The sequence below is a fragment of the Lontra canadensis genome, unplaced genomic scaffold (assembly GCF_010015895.1).
Source record: "Lontra canadensis isolate GAN:19392208 unplaced genomic scaffold, GSC_riverotter_1.0 scaffold25, whole genome shotgun sequence".
NCBI classification, from domain to species: Eukaryota; Metazoa; Chordata; class Mammalia; order Carnivora; family Mustelidae; genus Lontra; species Lontra canadensis.
Window position 1 is genome coordinate 19,175,592 of NW_022631019.1, and position 18,700 is coordinate 19,194,291.

Below are 18,700 nucleotides of genomic sequence, written 5' to 3' on the forward strand. Positions count from 1 at the left end.
GGGAAGCCTGCTTCTCCCTCTTTCACTCCCCGTGGTGTGTTTCCTCTCTCCCTGTGTCTCTCTCTGTCAAATAAATAAATAAAATCTTAAGAAAAAAACAAAAAATAAAATAAAGGTAACTGTTGTGCTCAGTACCTACCTGAAAGATTTGGATTATAATTCTTTCACAGATAGGGAAACTGTGGTTTAGCGATAAAACGTGAATTAGTTTTCCCATGTTAAGGAGGTAAAAGAGTTAGGATTCAAATCAAGATTTGTTGGGTTCTGGAACACCTGGCTGGCTCGGTCCATAGAGCATGCAAGTCTTGATTTCAGGGTTGTGAGTTTGAGCCCCATGCTGCCCATAGAGCCTGCTTCAAAACAAATTTGTTGGGGGGGGGTGGTTCCTGGGTGTCTCAGTGGGTTAATTTGGCTTAATTGGTTAATGTTGATCTGGCTCAGGTCATGATCTCAAGGTTGTGGGATTGAGCCCGGAGTAGGGCTCTGAGCTAAGCAGAGTCTGCTTGAGTCTCTCTCCCTCTGGTCACCGCCCCCCATAAAAAAATAAATCTTTTTTAAAAGATTTTATTTATTTATTTGACAGAGAGAGAGAGAGGCAGTGAGAGAGGGAACACAAGCAGGGGGAGTGGGAGAGGGAAAATCAGGCTTCCCACTGAGCAGGGAGCTGGATGTGGGGCTCGATCCCAGGACCCTGGGATCATGACCCTAGCGGAAGGCAGACACTCAAGGTCTTTTCCACTGAAAACTCAATTTACTTGCTACCCTAGGAAAGTCGTGGAATAAGGGAAGTATCTGGATTTAGGAGAAATATTCATAAACTTTGATTTCTTAAAAGTCCTAATCTGTTCTTGACCTGGTGTGTGACCTTGGGTAAATCATCTCATACTTGTGAGACGGTTTTATGATTTGTAAACTAGGTGGTGATGGGAATTCAAAGAAATCACAGGTTGTTGGAGCTGGTTCACAGAAGGTTTTTTTATTTTTGTTTTTGTTTTAAAGATTTTATTTATTTGACAGACAGAGATCACAACTAGTCAGAGAGGCAGGCAGAGAGAGAGAGAGAGGAGGAAGCAGGCTCCCTGCCAAGCAGAGAGCCAGAGGTGGGGCTGGATCCGACGACGACCTGGGATCATGACCCCAGCCGAAGGCAGAGGCTCCAACCCACTGAGCCACCCAGGCGCCCCTCACAGAAGGTTTCTGATAAACAATCCTCTCCATCACCCTGCCTTAAAATTTACTTACTTAATTTAGAGAGTGGGGGTAGGGGCAGAGGGAGAGGGGGAGAGAGTCTTACTCAAGGCAGGGCTCAGTCTCACAATCCAGAGATCATAACCTGAGCCAAAACCAGGAGAGTCCCATGCTTAACTCCCTGCGCCACCCGGGTGCCCCAACCATTCCCCTGCCTTCCAACAGCTTTGCAAATAACTAGCCATTCTTCCCCACCCATGAACCTGCAAGCCCATCCACCCCTCCACTGCCCCACCTGTGAATAAACCTCTCCGCACCTGGACCCCTAACACCTCTTTAGATGGAGGTTGAATCTCTCCAAGAGAAACCCTTTTCCCTGGACTTTTACTCCACGTCCAAGTGTCCCTCAACCCTGGGAGTTTGGTCCGTGCCCTCCTCAGAGGGGGCAACAAACATAAATCAGCCCGGGGCTGGGCCTGAAGTTGGAGAGATTCTGGGGAGATCTGGCTTGAAAGGGGTCCCCTCAAGGACAGATTACCCAAAAAATCTGGTGGCGCTATGGGTGCTGATGGTGGCAACATAATAGGAACCTACCCCGAGCTGGGGCGCTAAGATCCCGGGGGATCTCTAGGGTCTCCTGAGCTGAAGGCCTGAGGGGCATGGGGCCCAGGTTCCTTTCAAGCCCCGGCATGGGTCATTCGGTGTGAGTGCTTGCCTGGAGCGGGAAGGGGAGAGGCGGGCGGATGGGGGCTGGGGGAACAGGGGGCTTCCCTCCCGCAGGATGGAGAAGGAATATCTGGGGCGTGACTCCGCGCGAGCAGATGAGGGGAAAGCGATGACCCCGGCGTGGTCCGCACGGGGAGGACAGCGTTTTGGTAGGGAGGAGCCGGGAAGGGCTCTCGTAAGCCTAGCAGAGCACCGGCCAGGAGCTCTCGGCGGAGGCGGGGCGGAACCCTCCCGCGCGCGGGGGGCTGGGGTCCGCTCCGGGAAAGCCGCGCCGCGGGGTCTGGGGCGGGGCTTCAGCGGCCCCGCCCCTCGCGCAGGTAGCCAATGGGCGCGGCGGCGCCGGGTGACGGAGGGAGCAGAAGTGCGAGTGCCGCGGCGGTAAGGGCGGCGGACGGCCCAGCCCCAGCGCGGGGGTCTCGTGGGGGGCGCGGGGGCGCAGGGGAGCAGAGCCGGGGACCCCGGGACCCGGGAGGCGGCGCGGCCCCGGCCGCCAGAGGAGCGCGGGCGGCCTGGCGGCGGCGCGATGCCGCTCGCCCAGCTCAAGGAGCCCTGGCCGCTCATGGAGCTGGTGCCGCTGGACCCGGAGGTGAGTGAGCTGGGCGGGGGACGGGCGCCGGCGGCCGGCGAGCCTGGGTCCCCACGGGGGCGGGGCGGCTCGCGGCGCCGCTGCAGCCTGGCTGGCTCTCGAGGGCGCGAGTGCACTCCGATCTCTTGTGCCCTTCTTCGGCTCCACACCCCTATGCCCCGGGTGTGTGTGTGTGTGTGTGTGTGTGTGTGTGTGTGCGTGTGCGCGCGCGCGCGCGAGGGACAGTTCCGCCAAGCGTCCAGAACCCCCTTATGACGGGGAGGGGATCCCGCGAAGCCCTGAGATCTGGCCCCCCCCCCCGTCACCCCACACACCTAGGACCTGTACCGGGAGCTGTCGGAGCTTCCTCTATCAGCGCAGAAGGGCAGGGCTGAGGTGCCAGATGTCTGGGATTCTACAAGAGATGAGGGTCATGAGAACCCCACATCTCTTTCATGTCTCCCAGCGCCTTACCCCGAGAGCGCCCCGCTTCTCTGCTGCTGACCCTAGCAGGGTTGCCCCTCTTGACCCTTGGCAGTTGTGGGATATGGGGTGACACCACCTGTCTAGGGCTGAAACTCTTGGGGTTTTTTTGCCCCTGGGTTAGGGCCAGAGGACACATGTGTCCCCTACCCCAAGCTGTGGAGAAGACAGTGGGGAAAAGCCCTTAGACCTTGTGAGGATTATTCCAGAAGACATGGAGGACCTTGGTGCCTGCCTTCTTCCTTGTGAGCCCTCCCATAGGAAGGGCTGGGCCCCTGGGGTTTTTGGCCTCTGTCACCTAGCCTCTCCCAGAAGCAGCTTCTGCTCTCCTCTGAGGATTCTGTGGTGCCAAGCCCTAGGATGCAGAAGGCCAGCTCTTCGTGTGCCCTTTGACCCCCAGGGTCAAGGTCAAGGCCCTGAACCAGCAGATTAAGAAAACTTTCCTCTCAGCCTCATGCTGGGAAGGAGGCAGATGAAACTCCATTTCCAGAGGGGATGTGGGGGTATACTGGGAGGGTGTGAAGACCTCAGTGAGCAGGGGAGCCAAGGTGATTTTCTCTTGGCTTTGGTCCCTAGCCCCTGCCTAGCTCCCCTACTCTGCCTCCTCTTACCTGGGGCAACCACCAAGTACCCTGCCTCCCAGGGCCACAGGTTGTGCTTAGAGTGAGGACCCCAGGTCCCCAGCACCCAGGGTGTGCTACCCCTTTAAAGGGATGGTCGTAGCTGACACTGGCTATTGGATGGTGGGCGCGGCAGGATTAGGTAACCAACCTGAAGGTGCAATTTGGAGTAAATTGCTCTGGGATCCCTGCCATGGGGTTTTTACAGGCCCTGCACGGCTCTCGGAGGTTCTCTCGCTGACTCACCCTCTGAGGTGAGGAACACTGCCCTCTGCAGTACCCCCCCCCCACAAGGCCTGGGGCATCAGGGCTTGGTTGGGGGGGTGCTCAGAGATGGATGCCTTTGCCCTGGCATGCCCCTGTGACTTAGGCCTCCCTAGAGGAAGGGAGGCTGGGAAGTACTTAACCTAGGGACTTACCTTGGGTTATGCTCGCAGGAAGGGCAGACACCCAGGAGCTCGATTCCCAGTGCAGGGCACTACTTCCTGCTTCCCTTTGGGGAATCCTGGGACAGGGGACCAGGTTTAAACAGGAAACTCGACTCAGTTTTGAGTACAACTGCATCTGAGTTCTGTGAGAGGAGAAGACTAGTGTATTTCCTAGGACTGGGGGCATCGTGATTTCTGAGCTTCACCTTGGAAACACTGTGTGACCCTCAGCCGGTCCTTAGCCTCTCTGCCCCTCTGTTCCTCCGGCGGCCAGTGCTGGGTCGTAGCTTCATGCTTCCTGGGCCTGAGAGGTGCAGAGCCCTGGGCGCTGCTGCCTGTTCTCCCCCTCCCCCACTGCATGGAAGTGCCAGGCGTCTGGGTGTTATTGTTTGGGTAACAGGAGCCACGGGGCAGCCGGGGCGCCGGTTGGGCCGCTCTCACTGGAGAACAGGGCCTTGCTGTTCTTAGCCCAGGTGACATGTAAGCGATACAGTAGCCTGACCCACAGGTACAGGCGCTGCCACCGCCTCCTGGCTGGGAAAGAGGCGGGCAAGGGGCTGCTGGGGGCATTTGGCAGAGGCCTGGGGCCTGGACGGTCCTGCCCTCCTCGTGACGCTGCCGAAAATGGGCTGCTGGGAGGCAGGGCCTGGCCCGTGTGGGTGCGGATTCCGCCCTGGGCCTTCCCTGGCCCTGCTGAAAGCAGGAATGTTCTCCGGGGGCCCAGCCCTGCCCTGTACAGAGCTTCACTGTGTGCCACCGACCCTGCTTTGCCTCTGTTACCTTGTTAAAATAATTCTCTAAACAGCTTCTCAGAGTTGGGATCATTGGGGTGCCTGGCTGACTCAGTAAAGCGTGTGGCTCTTGATCTCAAGGTTGTGAGTTCAAGCCCCATGTTAGGGGGGAACCTCTTTTTAAAAAAAAGGGGGATTATTACCCCCATTTTTGGATGGGACAGCTGAATTGGGAGAACTGGCCTATGAATTCATGTTTGAGACGGGATCAGAGTCCAGATCTCTGTCTTCTAACAAGTTGGGGGGGGGCGGGGCTCAAGGATGGGGAAGGGCTGGGATCAAACTGGCCCAGGTGGAAGGGACTCCAGGAGAGGCTCCGGATGTTGGCAGACTCTTTTTGTTCCACAGGGCCTCTGTCCAGCCTTTTCAGAGGGCCGGTGGTGCCAGCCAATCCTGGCACCTGGCCCCCAGCCTCCAGCAGCGTGCAGGGCTGCCAGGGCTGGGCTCTGAACCCAGCTCCTGGGGCTGCTTCCTGCCCGTGAGGCACGTGCTGTCTTTGTCCATCTGCTGCCTGGCTTCTCCAGATGCTGCCCTGAGCCCCACTTCTCAAGACAGAGCTGCCTGGGCGAGAAGGACGAATGCCTTTTGGAATCCATCTCTGACCTCTGGGGAGGGGGCATGGTGGTCTGGGGGCAGCTGTCCTAGGAACAGTGCTCCCTGAAGAAGAGCAGGAAGAGTGGGTGAGGCCCGAGGGCCCTTCCTATGCCAGACTTTTTAGATAAGGTCTTTGACTCGGGATGCTGCAAGGTCAGCGTCATTGTCCCCTTTCATTCATTCATTTATTCATTCATTCAGCGAATATTTATTGAGTACTCATCATGTGACAAGTACTGTGCCAAGCAACAGTGCAGTTGTGAATAAGACAGACCTGGCCTTGACACAGATGAGAAAACCGAGGGTCAGAGAAGTGATGTGACAGACCCAAGGTCAGAGCAAGTGGCCGGCAGAGCCGGATTAGCAGCTGTCTTTGTGGCTGGGGAACTGTGTTCTTCCCACCTGCCTGTGCAACAGTCAGGCCAGAGGGGCACATAGACCCTGTCTTCCCAGGACCTTGGCTTTGAGGAGGAGGCTCCCCTGTGGTTTCTTCACTCCCAGTCCTTTCTCCAGGGCTGCCCATCCCTTTCTAGAAACATCGTGCATCAGCTCTTACAGGCATGGGGTTTCACGAGGCCATAGACCCAGGGCAGAGACCCTGGGACTGGAGACAGCCAGACAGGGCCTCTGTCTGGGGTCCCCTGAGCCGCCCAGATACTGCTCAGTAAGCCCACACCTCTGGGGGCATCCGAGGCCTCCTCCCCTCCCTCACTGGGGATTTAGGCTTGCAGCCTTGTGACTTCGGGTTATGGCGCCATGTCCATCACCTGCTAGGTGAGGGACCTCAGGTAAGTCCCTTAACTCTGAGCCTCATCTGAAAAATAGGAGTACTAGAAGCTGGTCTGGGCTTCTTGCTCTCTCTGCTGAGCAGCGCTTTCCTGTGACCGACGGCGTGCCGGACCCTGAGCTGGGTGCTGGGAAATGATGATGGACAAGCCGTGGCTTCTTCCTGAGTTCACCTGGGGTTTGCTCAGTGCCACTGGGGTCCAGAAGAGGGAGGAAAGGACTTGAGACCTTGTGAACAGAGGAGAGGACATTGCTGGAAGGCCAGGCGTTTGCCAGAGTGACAAGTCAGGAAGGGTTTTCTTGGTAGAAGGAGCCACCGTGCAGATAGATGCTAGGGATATGAAACAAGCTGGTCTGCCCAGGGTCCCAGGTCATTCGGTTAAGCTCAAGAATAGGACCCAGTAATGATGATGGCTGTTGTTTGTGGACCGGGTAGATTTTGTTTGCTTCTTGTTGCCTCCCAATGAGATACATTGCTTTCATGTCCGTTTCACAGATGAGGAAACCGAAGCCCTGAGAAATGAAGTAACCTCAGGGTCGTGCAGTGGTAGAAGCCAGAATTTGAACCCAAAAGGTCAGGTTCTAGAACCCACATGCTTAATTGCATGTGTTGGGCAGTTGGGGATGATGGTCTTGAATGCCGCGCCAAGGAGCTGGGACTTTATTCTGTGGGCAGTGGGAAGCCATGGAAGGATTTTGGGCTGGGTCCAGTAAGGAGTATGTGAGCGAGAGTTGATTGCTCAATGCGAGGCTCACAGTGGAGTTTGAGGAAGGACAGGGGTTTGGAATGAGGAGTGCAGGGGCAGGGTAGGGGGAGCTGGTCTGCAGGTAGGCTGTTGTGACCTACTGTGGGAATTATTGCAGGAGTCTAGAATGCCGGGTGAACTCAACATATAAAGGCATCATGGCCCCTACTCCCTACTCCCTGGCCCTGAGCCACCCAGCCCTCCCCCCAGGCTGCTGAGAGATGACAACATGTATGTGTATGTGTGTGTGGAGGGACCTGCAGAGCAGCGGGCCCTGGGGAGGGTTGGGGCATTAAAGGGGCTCAGGGGGCAGGATGTTCTGCGAACTGCAGGGAGGAGCCGCTCCAGGGGCCGGGAGATTATGTAATGGGCAGAGCACAGCTGTGCCTGCTTCAGCCAGGCAAAGCCACAGCTGCCCTGTGGACCCAGCCCCTGGCTCCAAAGTCCTGACCTGCCCAAGGCTGGGTCTCGCTAACAGGAGGAGCTGCGGTCTGCCTCCCCACACACCGGCTGTGCCAGGTGGGGTGGGGACTGCTCCTTCCTTACTTCCAAAGGCCTGGTTACTCACCTCCTATCACACAGGAAAAGGATGGGCTGGGTTTGGTATACCCCTGAGGGCAAAGTCTAGGGGCTGGAAGAAGCAGGACTGCCTAGAAATGGGCCCCAGTGGCCACCTCTTTGCAGGTGGTTCGCCCCGCTGAGGCTGGGCTCCTCTTCAACAGACCTTTCCTTGATCACCTCCGGGGTGTCAGAGTCTGGATTTTGCATCTCCACTTCCCAGTCCTGTGACCTTAGGTGCCATCGCCATGCTCCTCTGAGCCTCAGTTTCTTCGTCTGCCAAGTGGGGACAGGGCCTCCCTCCCAGGTCAGGAGGATTTAATGATGCCACAAGCAGGAGGCACCAAGCCCAGTGCCTGGCATGCAGCGGGGGCTCGGAAGAGAGCAGCTGTTAGCACCAAGGCCTAATCTCTGTCCTCCCCTCTATGAGGAAGGGCAGGCCTCTGTGTGTATAGTCCCTGCCGCGTTGCCAGTGGCACAGGGGAGGAATGCAGGGGCGCTGTGTGGCAGCCGTGATTCGGCCTGGCAGGGGCAGGGGAGGAGTCTGAGAATGGGGCAAGGACAGGGCAGCTAGCAGCTCCAGTCTGGTCACTGGTGCAGACTTGGTCTCCTTACGTCCCTGCAGCAGTTCTGGGAGGTGGGGGTAACTCTCCCCAGCTTACAGATCGGGAGACTGAGGCCTCTTGGCAGTCAATTCGTTAGCACAGACTCAGTTTTTCTCCAGCAGAGCTGGGAGCCACACGTGCCCTTTCCTTCTCCCTGGGAGGAGATGACATTTGAGCTCAGTCTTCAGAGATGAGGGCTTTGCCAGGCAGAGAGCATGAAGGAGGGAGGGGGAATTGCGGGTGAGGGGTTGCTGCAGGAGGGCCTGATACCTGTCCCTCTGCATTGAAGGTGGGGGCAGAGGGCCCTCGCCTACATGGCCTCCGTAGCTAGCTGGGGCAGCCCCCTGGGGTGAGGGAGGAGGGTTCTGGCTGGGTCTGTTTTTGCTCTCTCCCACCCTGGAAAGTTCTGTTAATATTCCCCAATCTTCCTTTCCTTCTCTTTTCTAGAATGGACAGGCCTCAGGGGAAGAAGCTGGACTGCAGCCATCCAAGGTGAGGACAAAGGCAAGCACCCTGAGCAAGGGACCGTTTGCATGGTTGTAAAGGAGGAGGGAGGACCACCCAGCTCAGCCTTCCTGTCTGGTCCACTGAGTCCTCGAGGTGACCCTGTGCACAGAGATAGCTTGCTCCAACTTTCCTCTCTCTGTTTCTTTCCTCCTTTCTTTTCTTTCTTTCCTTTCTTTTCCTTCCTTCCTTTCTTTTTAAGATTTTGTTTTATTTATTTATTTTTAAAATATTTTATTTCTTCATTGAGAAAGAAAGAGAGATGCGCACGCCGATGTGGGGCTCGATCACAGGACCCTGAGACCACAACCAGAGCCAGAGTCGGTCACCTAACCGACTGAGCCACCCAGCCATCCCTAGAGATTTTATTAAGTAATCTCACACCCAGTGTGGAGCTTGAACTTACATCCCTGAAATCAAGAGTCGCCCACTCTACCCACTGAGCCAGCCAGGAGCCCCTCAACCTTCCTATTTCTTAGGCGAGGGGACTGCGGCTGAGCCTGGGTCAGGAGCAGAATTTGGCTAGAACTCTGGCTCCTCCTCACCCAGGCCACTTCCTTGGTTTATTTCCTCATGGCAGCTGGGCTGGCTATAAGGAAAGGGCTGAAGGGGTGATGGGAGAGGCTCAGGTCAGCTGGGCATGATGAGGGCCTAGAATCTTCTGGGTATGCGGGGCTGATACATGAAGGGAGGGCACCTGGTGGCCCCCCAAGTCTAACCAGGGCCCAGGGCCTGGCACATGGCACCTGGCCGTTTCTCTGGGTTCCCACCTCCCAGCCCAGGGCTGGTTCCCTCCCCTACTGTCTTTGCTTCCCTTGGGTGCCTCCCTTTAGCCCTTCAGTCCCTGTTGCTGGTTTTGTATGTCCACAGTTGTGTGACCTTGGGTGGGCCCTTTATTCCTTCTAGGCCTGGGCTTTCTCATTTCTCTGTTGGGAAAGAGCACAGCCGGTTTTCGGGAGCTGTGAAGCCACAGAGCTGCAGGCCATTGGGGGGCGGTGGGGAGAGCTGCAGGCGGTGCGTGTGCTTGGGAAGCTGCCTAGAGAGGATGGAGCCTGGCTTCTGACATTAGGGCAGACCTGCGTTTAATTCCTGGCTCCACGCTCACTATTTGGCCAGAGGTATTCTCCCTTCCAAGTCTCCGTTTCGTCATCGGTAAATTGGGGACGATGGTGCCTGGCTCACGGGAGGGGTGCGAGGGACAGATGAGGTTGTAACTGCCCCACGTGCACGCATGGTGACTTCAGCACCAGTAGCATGGGTATGACAGTATTGCCCCCTTCCAGGGGCCACACCCTCTAGACCCGGATTGGCCTGGGAACCAGACTTGCCATGAGCTTGACCTTTGAAATAGACCTAGAGCTGGTCCCAAGGTTTGCCTTGTCTCAGCCTCCTAAGATAAGGGAGCTGAGCTGCCCGAGGTATGGCAAGGTGAGATAAGTAGGCTGTACCTTTCTTCTGATGGTCACTTTGGCCACCTTGGCCAGCAGCGGCCAGACCAAGTGCTAGAGACTGGGTCCCTTGGTTTGTCTGGGCCCGTGGTCTAGAGAATCTCCTTCCAGAGTACCTGCTTCTAGTTGCTTCGTAACAAAACCAAAGGATTCAAGGAGGAACCAGGATGTTCAGATCTTAGGGTTCAAGTTCTGGGGGTTGCAGAGAAGCTCGCAGCTTTGGGGGGATAGGTGGTAAGCTACCCCAGGAGCTAGAGAGGCCTGTTGGGAGAGGGCAGGAACTTACTCAGGCAGGTAACCTACTTTGGGTCTCAAGCCTATGTGCCTGTTCTCAAGCAGAAGACCCTGGGATGGGAAAGGAGACAAGGCTGGGGATGGATGGGCAAGGAGAGCCTTGAAGGCCACGTTAAAGAAGAGAAAGAGCTTAACCCATACGTGGCACCACTCCAGGAGCTTTGCGTGTAGTTTTCACAACACCCCTGATGTAGAGATTGTTACCATCCCCACTTTACAGATGAGAAAATTGAGGCCCAAGGTCACATAGCTGGTGCACAATGGAGTCAGGTCTTGCTTGCCTACAGAGCCCATACTTTTCCCAGCCCAGAGAATACTGCGTGCTGAACTGGGGGGAGTATTGGGTCCCTGTGACCCCCGGTTTCACCATTTCTAAACACCTGCTTATCTCTTCTGTAGCCCCCAGAACCTCACATTATCCCCCGTGCCTGCTTCTGGGCTCGGCACACCAGGGGGCGCTCAGCCTGTGGTCAGGACCTCATCACTGTGCAGTGCAATGAGCTGGGAGCAGGCCATTTTCTCCTTTGCTTCATCAGACTTTAGGGGCACTGTTCTGTGACACCGGAGGGCTCTAAAATGAGTCAGCAACCCCAGCCTCAGGTTGCTGTCAGGCTTGAGGAGAGGGTGGAGATAGATAAGCCATGCGGTGGTGGGTGCTGGGTTGGTAGAGAACATGACCGTGGGCACAGAGAATCTCCATTCTGTGCCAGGGCCCATATCGGGCAGAGAAATATACCCCTTTCCACATGCCCATATTTCTCCCAGTGACATGGTAAGGGGAGCAGTCCTGGGGAACCAGCGAGGGGCACCTGTGCTCAGGGCCAGCATGGACCATATGGATGGTTGCTGTTCCGAGTGGCAGGGGAGGAAGTGTCACGGTGGGCTCTAGGGCTCCCGGCCCCCTTCCCTGCAGAACTGGCATTCGGCTGGGCCTCCAACGGCCAGATTCGGCAGCCCCAGAGAGCGTTAGGCCTTCCAGATGGAGATGAGGCAGGGAGGGGCCCCTGGGAGTCCAGCATTCTGAGTTCAGAATCCTGCCCCTTTCTCATTTGCTATGGAACCCTGGGCAGGTGCCGTGTTCCTCTGAGGTTCTGATGCTTTTATAGCATTGGAGGATGAATAGGGTCTGCCCTCAGACCCCCCTGGGGGAGGGAATGTGATATGTATAAATTAAACAGTCCCACAAAGTTTGGTGTGTTGGGTTTGTTTTGTTCTTTTTTTTAAAGTTTGTATTTTTAAGTAATTTCTACATCCAGTGTGGAGCTTGAACTCATAACCTGAGACCGAGAGTCGCCTGCTCAACTGACTGAGACAGCCAGGCCTCCTCAAAGCTTGGTGTTTAATGCTTGCTTATTTTATTCATTTTAGGCCGAAAGGGGGATTTGGGTTTTAGCTGCCATAGTATGGACAGCAGTCCAGGCACTCCTGGGGTCCTCAGGCAGACTGGGGCTCCACTCACCCTCCCTCTCTCCATGATGGTGGACCAGGCGCCCCCAGCCCCCCCAACCCCCCCATCTCCGGAGCTGGACCCCTTTGAAGCACCGGCAGGTCTATTTTGAGAGCTGAGCTTCTCCCCCCTCCCATCCTCTCTTCCTGTTTATGAAACCCTGATCCATCCCGGATCCCTCCTGCTCCTCTGGCTGGAGCACAAGCAGGATGTCACTGTGGACTTTGGGGAGCCTTGGGGGCCTCAGGTGTTGGGGGAAACTTCCCTCGAACTGGCTGGGGTAGGCCAGCCCACCCTCCCGTGGACCTGGGACCGTGTGGCTGGGCTGTGTCCCCACAGCCTGCCGGGAGGAGACTACAGCAGTGAGATCGCCTGCCCAATCCAGGGAGAAGTCCTGCTTACAGCATCCGTTCGTCTCTGGCCCACTGTACTTGTAGCAACAACCTTCCCGGGCTGGATTTAGTTTTAACCTCTATTTTACAGAAGGGGAAACTGAGGCTCACACAGGGAGGGAAATTTGCCTGGGAGTGCTCAGCTAGTGAGTGCACAGTTCTTACCTTCGTACCCTGCACTCCCGGCCTCAGCCTCTTCTTTGTGCCGGTCTCTCTCTACAAAGAGGGTCTTTTCTCCCCTCCTTTCTGCCTGGACAGCTCCTGTTCATCCTTGGGGTTTAGCTGGGCTGCATCCTCTCTGGAAAGTCTTTTGGGACCTCACCCCTGGCAGATTGTTACTGCCCTTGGGCACCCATAATACTGGATTGTAGGATTGTAGCCACTTGTGTTTTGTTATCATGGATTTTCAGGAGTTGCCGGAGAACAAGGCCTGACTCTTAACATGTGCGCCTCCTAGTGTCAGGCTCGTAGCTTGGGGACGGGGCCGGAGGGGGTGGGTCGGGGGGGTAGCTTTGAGGATGTCCAAAGGGGAACCAGGCTCACACTGAGGGCTTGAATGTAGGCTTCAGGAGCAAACACTCTGAGGTTTTGCCCTTAGCTGTCCCCTGTTCTAGCCATGTGGCCTCAGACAAGTCACTTTCTCTCCAAGTCTGGTTTTCCTGGCTCTGAAATGGGATGACAGGATCTCTCTCAAAGTTAATACAAAGACCTGGCAGAAGCCACACCGGTAGAGGTTGAAGGAAAGAAAGGCCTTGTGCAGCACATGCTTTGTTGAGAAGGGGCAAGTTCTCATGGTCACTCATGCCGGTCCTGGCCTAGTGCAGCAGGGACGCTGGGAACTGCCCACCTCTCCTCACCTGCCCCAAGGAACCAGCAGACAGAACAGGAGCCATCTGTCCCACCGGAGGGGGTAGGCCTGGGAGGCCCTGTGTTCACTGCCACCTGGGGAAGGGACTGTGGGTGTCCGTTACCGCTGGGATTGGCAGCTGGGTTTGGGCGGCAGCTGGTGGTGGAGGGAGCCCCATGGTAGGGACCCTAGGGACCAGGGATCAGGCTGAGGGGCTCTGGGCTTCTCTCCCAGCTGCCTTGTAGGAGGAAGTAAGTAAGAGGAAGTGTCTGTAGGGGAGAATGGGGCAGGGACCAAGGGATGTGGTCTGGTGCCTGTCCTCCCCCACTCTTGCCACCAGAGGCCTCACAGTCCCAGCACAGACCCTCCAGCGAAGGCAGTTCTGAGACTGTTTCCTTCCTGTAGCCCCTTCCTGTACTCTGCTAGCCACAGAGTCTTCCTTTGCTTCTCAGGGATTTGAGGATTGGTGGTGGGGCTGGCTCCGGCCCAGAGAGCTTTGGGGCTCCCCGGGCTGTCCCGGCCTCCACAGCCCTGCCGGAGCTGGGTGCAGTGAGCGGCCTGTCTGAGGAGGCTTGTTTCCCAACCGCCAGCAGGCCATCAGCAGACTGTCGTTGGAGGCCCTTTGAGGACTGGAAGGGGAAGTCCGTGTGTACGTGGGGGCGTGTGTTTCCACATGTCTGTGGAAATGGTTTCCGATCATCGGCCTGTGTGTATCTGTGGGTGTGCCAGTTCCTGTGGGGGTACTGGTGGGACTGATGCGGCCAGGCCATGCGGAAGGGGGCTGGGCCTGGTCAGCCCCTGCCTCACTGCTACCTTCTCCTCCTCTCAGACTTTGGTGAGGCCCTCTGGCCCCCTTGCCCATCCCAGCACCCTGGCCTGGCAGGCTTCTGCCAGGCAGGGCTGGGTGTGGCAGTGCCTGCTCTGGGGGCTGCCATTTTGGGTGGGCCCAGCCGTAAGAAGGTCACTGCTGGGGAAGGAGCTTCTGCACTTTGGCCTGGGGCACTCAGAGACCTCGGCCTTGTTGAGTTCTGCCCCACATTCTCTCAAGGGGCTGTTTGCAGGTACTGGGATGTCCCAGTGTGTCAGTGCCTCATTATCTTGTGACTTTTGTCTGTGTTCTAGTCTCCCCTCCTTCGGATCAGAGGAGATGATGAGGGCTGTATCCCTGGACCGCCCCCACCCCGGAGTCATGGGCTTGGGGTCTCCAGTGTCCCCTCCTCAGCTGGGGATCCTGACCCGTCTTCTGTCCCTCCTCCTTGCAGAGGGGGAAGTGAGAAGGAGGGGGTCAGGGACCCTGCCTTCTGGGCTGGGAAGGCTGAAAAAGCAGAAGTAGAGGAGTACCGGGGCCCTTTGGCCACCGCTTGAGCCCCACCATGCAGACCCCGGCAGATTTCCCCAGGGGTGAGAGAGACTCACTCCCCTGTCCCAGAAAGGTGAGCAGAGGGTTGGTCTGCCTAGTCTCTGTCCCCATGACCCTGGGCAAGGAATGGGTTTGGGAGTGGCTCTGTCCCCTGGGGTTTCCGGGTGACTGCTTCTGTCCCCAGGGAGTGTCCTCAGAGGCAGGCGAGCGGAGGCTCAAACCTCAGGGCGGGGTGGGCAGGGGCTGCTGTGTGGCCTCGGCTCACCTCAGCCCCCTCTGAGTCAGGCTTTCTGCCTGTCCTGCCCAGGCTTCTCCTCAGGGGCCTGCAGAGCCTACAGCTTCTTGTAGCTGCAGCTTTTGTGGCTGTTCAAGGTCGCCTGAAGATGGGGCTGCGTCTGTCGGGTCCCAGACCTAGAATGGGACGTCCCTGGACTGACCCCGGTGTTGAGGGAGGGGGTGAGATCAGATGGGCAGGGCAGGGCTCTGGCTGACTTCCCTGCTCACCCCGTCCTGGCACTGAAGGCCCGCTGACCCCAAGCCAGGCAGTAACTAGGGGAAGGATTTGAGTGTCAGCCGGCTGTGCCGCCGGTCTGCTTTCAGCCTGCGTGAGTCACTGGCCTCTGGGCCTCAGCTGCCTGTATCTGCAGTGGGGATAACAGATTTGGGGAATTTGGATCAGAGACAAAGCTATCAGCTTGCACTCAGGAGATGGTCCTCTCACCCACTGCATTGGTCCTGGGCCCTCCAGAGGCCCCGCAGGGATGAAACTCAGAGGGGTGTCTGCCACAAAGATGGGACTGCTGCCCCAGATGCGGGGTGATGTCCCCTCACCTCCCCCCACCAGCCCCCCGGCAGACCAGCAAGAACCCGGAGCTCTGCCCTTGAGTCCCAGAGCTGGCTTTCTGTGTGTCTGGCCTGCATGTCTGTTGGTCTCCCTGGGCCTCGCTGACTGGCTTTCTCTTTCTGTGGCCCACCCACCTCTCTTACCAGGTCCCCATCTCTGTCTCTACCCGATGAGTGCCTGTCTTCACCTGTTGGGTACATGTCACATGTTGGGTGCCTGTTGGGTTGTGTCCCCTTCTGTCTCTGCCTGTTGAGTACGTGTCCCCATCTGTCTCCACCTGTTGGATGCCAGCCCCCATCTGTCTCTGCCTGTTGGGTCCCCATCTGTCTCTGCCTGTTGAGTTCACATCCCCTTCTGTCTCTGCCTGTTGGATGTATGCCCTGGGCCCCTCTGCCTGTTAAGTATGGGTCTCCTCCTGCCTCAGCTTTGTCGGGTACGTGTCCCCATCTGTCTCTGCTTGTTGTGTGTGTGCTCTTCCTACCTCTGCTGGCTGGGTGTGTGTCCCCCTCCGTCCCTGCCTTGTGGGCCCATGTCCCCACCCACTGCTGCCTGATAGCTGCCCACCTTCTCCCGTCTTTACCTGTGGATGCCCGCCTCTGCCTGTTGGGCATCCCCCCTCATCCGCCTTTACACGTTAGACGCCTGTCTCTGCCCGTCAGGTACCCATCTAGCCCCCAGCATCTGTGTTGGCATGGGGCTTTCCCTTTGCAGGCCCACGGGCAGGATGAGGGGGCAGGGCCAGAGGGCGGCCCGCAGGCGGTGGGGAGGGGTGGCAAGAGAGGAAGGGACCGTGGTAAGATTGTAGGCCTGGAGCTGGGAAACCACAGGCCCCGGGTGATTGGCGGCCCTGAGCTGGGCCCAGCCTCCGCCCTCACCCTGCACATCCGCCTTGGGCCTGGCCACCTCTGAGGCGGCCCCCGACGCTGCCTGCTCCTGCCATGGTGCCTCGGCCCTGCCGGGCGGATGGAGCAGGCTCCCAAGCCGCCCCGCCTGCGGCTCTGGGCCCTGCTCCCCTGGCTGCCCAGGAAGCAGCGGCCCCAGACCAGCCAGACCTCTCTGCCTGCTCCTGGCCCTGGCTCTGGCCCCAGGCGGGACTCGGTGAGTGTGCCCAGATGTCTGGTCCTGGCCTGGCTGGGGCCCTTGGAGCAGGTGCCTGGACGGCGAGTTTGGCCTCAGTTGGCTTCCGGCTCTCCTGGCCCCGGCCTGGCCCGGCTGGACAACTGGCCCCTGCCCAGACTTGCTTCCTGGGGAAGTGAGGAGGCGCTTCAGGCTCCAGGGTACCAGCGGCTGATTGGAGGGAGGGCGGGAGGGTCCCGGAAGAGCTAGGACCTGGCAAGGGGTTTTTAGTAGACTCCTGTGATGGAAGTCTCAAAGGGTGGGGGGGGAGCTCGTTGAGTCTTTGGCCTCAGCTCCCTGCCACCCCAGACTGGCACTTACTGGGTTAGTGTGGGTAGTCTCTGGTAGACTTTGAGTCCCTGTGACTCTGGGCCATCCTTCTGGCCAGAAGGATCCTATCATCCACTCTGACAGGAATAAAAGCCCAGCTCTGCCTCCCCAGTATGAGAATAAGCTCTACTTCCTCCTGTAGCAAAAGCAAAACCTTTGCAGCAGGGGGAAGGGAGTCCCACAGGCACAACCCGTGCCGTGCCCGGGCATCTCCTTGGGCATCCCCGGGCCAGAGCAGCAGGAGCGGTGGGAGCTGGGCCTCACCTGACGCGGCACTTGGTGGTTTGACCCTCCCTGGCCCTTGAGACCCTTGGGGCATTGATGAAGAGGAGGCTGGCCCTGTCGGTACAGCTGTCTGGTGTGGCCAGCAGAGCCCTGTCTCCAGGGGGGAGGGGGCTTCTATGGGCCCCCCTGTGCTCACCAGCTCTATCCCTCCCATTAGGATGAGGGCGTCCTCAAGGAGATCTCCATCACGCACCACGTCAAGGCTGGCTCTGAGAAGGCCGACCCATCCCATTTTGAGCTGCTCAAGGTTCTGGGCCAGGGATCCTTTGGCAAAGTGAGTCCTGGGCCTGCAACTGGGATGGCCGCACTGGTCGTGTCAGAGGTGGGGGTGAGGGGTCCCCTTGGGGTTCAGGATCAGAGGGCAAGGGTTGATGGGTCTCAGGGGAGGACAGGAGGTCACCTTGGTACCCAGGGAGGGCAAAAGGTCAACCTGGGGCTCAGGGAAGTTAGAGGTCAGCCCGGGGCCTGGGGGATGGGAGCTAACAGGCCTCCCCAGCTTCTCCTCTGCCTTTTCCCCATTGCATTCTCAGGTCTTCCTGGTGCGGAAGGTCACCCGACCTGACAGTGGGCACCTGTATGCCATGAAGGTACTAAAGAAGGCAACGCTGAAAGGTGAGTGAAGGTCACCTCCCTATGCAGAGCCCAGGTTGGGCACAGGATTGAGGGAAACTGCCCTATTCTCCATAGTGTCGGGTCTGATGGAGGAGATGGCTCTATTTCCAGGAGCACCTGGTCTGAAGGTAGAGAAACAGGTCTGTCCTCAGCCTCCCCTTACCCCCCTTCCACCTCATGGCAAAGACAGCATCTGTTTCAAAGAAAAGACTTTTGGGGGATTAGCCTCAACCTTCCGTTTTTTCCCGCGAGCCAAGCACCCATTGCCATAGCTGAAGATAAAGATCTGGAAGGGAGACAAGGGGTGAGTACGTGTGTTTGTGGTAGGGGTCCTCACGTGCCTGGCATTGACATGAGTTGGGAGAGCTATTCCATGCTTGGAAGGCTGAGGGAGACCTCTCAGGGTGGAGAAGGGTGTGAAGGAAGAGGCAGGGAGTCTGGGAGACAGTGAGGGAGGGTAGGGGGTAGGAGAGGGGAAGTTGAGGCAGAGCCACAGAGATGGAGAACAGGGAGGTTCAGAGGGGAGCCCAAGGCCAGATCTGGAATTCCAAGGCTCAGAAAGGGCATGATGGTGGGTGGTGGTGGATTTGGGGCTGGGCAGTGACCCTTTGAGCAGTCTGGGAACCAGAGCAGCCACACTGAGCAGCGGGTGGTGGGGGAGTGGGCCCTGGCTGGGGTGAGGTGGGGAGGATCAGAAGTGTCGACCTTCTAGACTTTAGGGGTCCTGTGGCCCGTGAAGGGTTGTTTGTAAGGTGCTGTAGCTTTGATGCCCTCATGCCACCTTGGTAGGGGTAGAAGTCATTCCCCAGGAGGGATGATGGGAGCCATGGCAGGGAGGGCGGAGGACTTGGTCACTGCTCTGAAGGCCTCCCAGGCCAGGGTGCAAGTGGCCAAGTCAAGCCTGCAGTGTGAGGCAGTTGGGGCTGTGAGTGGGAGCCCAGGGGCTGGAGGGTTTCGGCCTCACAGAGGGTAGGCTCACATAAGGAGGGGCCACCTGAGCTGTGCCTTGAAGGATGAGTTAGGAGTTCTCTAGACTAAAAATGATAGAGAAAATGTACCCCAGGAAGGAGAAGGTGTTTGCCTGAGCAGAAGTGTAAAAATGTAAGGTGTATTTGGGAAACAGTGGTTGGA

At 57.7% G+C, this 18,700-nt stretch overlaps 1 protein-coding gene across 3 annotated transcripts in view; it reads left to right on the forward strand.

Moving 5' to 3' along the window:
- Positions 1-2,379: 2,379 nt before the first annotated feature.
- Positions 2,380-18,700, forward strand: part of RPS6KA1 (ribosomal protein S6 kinase A1) — a 38,064-nt gene continuing 21,743 nt past the window's right edge. The window contains exons 1-4 of one of the 3 annotated variants that reach the window (XM_032863843.1): positions 2,380-2,500; positions 8,538-8,582; positions 17,115-17,231; positions 17,488-17,569. In XM_032863843.1, the coding sequence (XP_032719734.1) occupies positions 2,438-2,500; positions 8,538-8,582; positions 17,115-17,231; positions 17,488-17,569 (307 nt within the window). In that variant the 5' untranslated portion in view covers positions 2,380-2,437. Of the gene's footprint in view, positions 2,501-8,537; positions 8,583-14,315; positions 14,456-16,122; positions 16,325-17,114; positions 17,232-17,487; positions 17,570-18,700 lie in introns of those variants that run through there. The other 2 variants (XM_032863844.1, XM_032863842.1) reach the window with 2 other exon arrangements.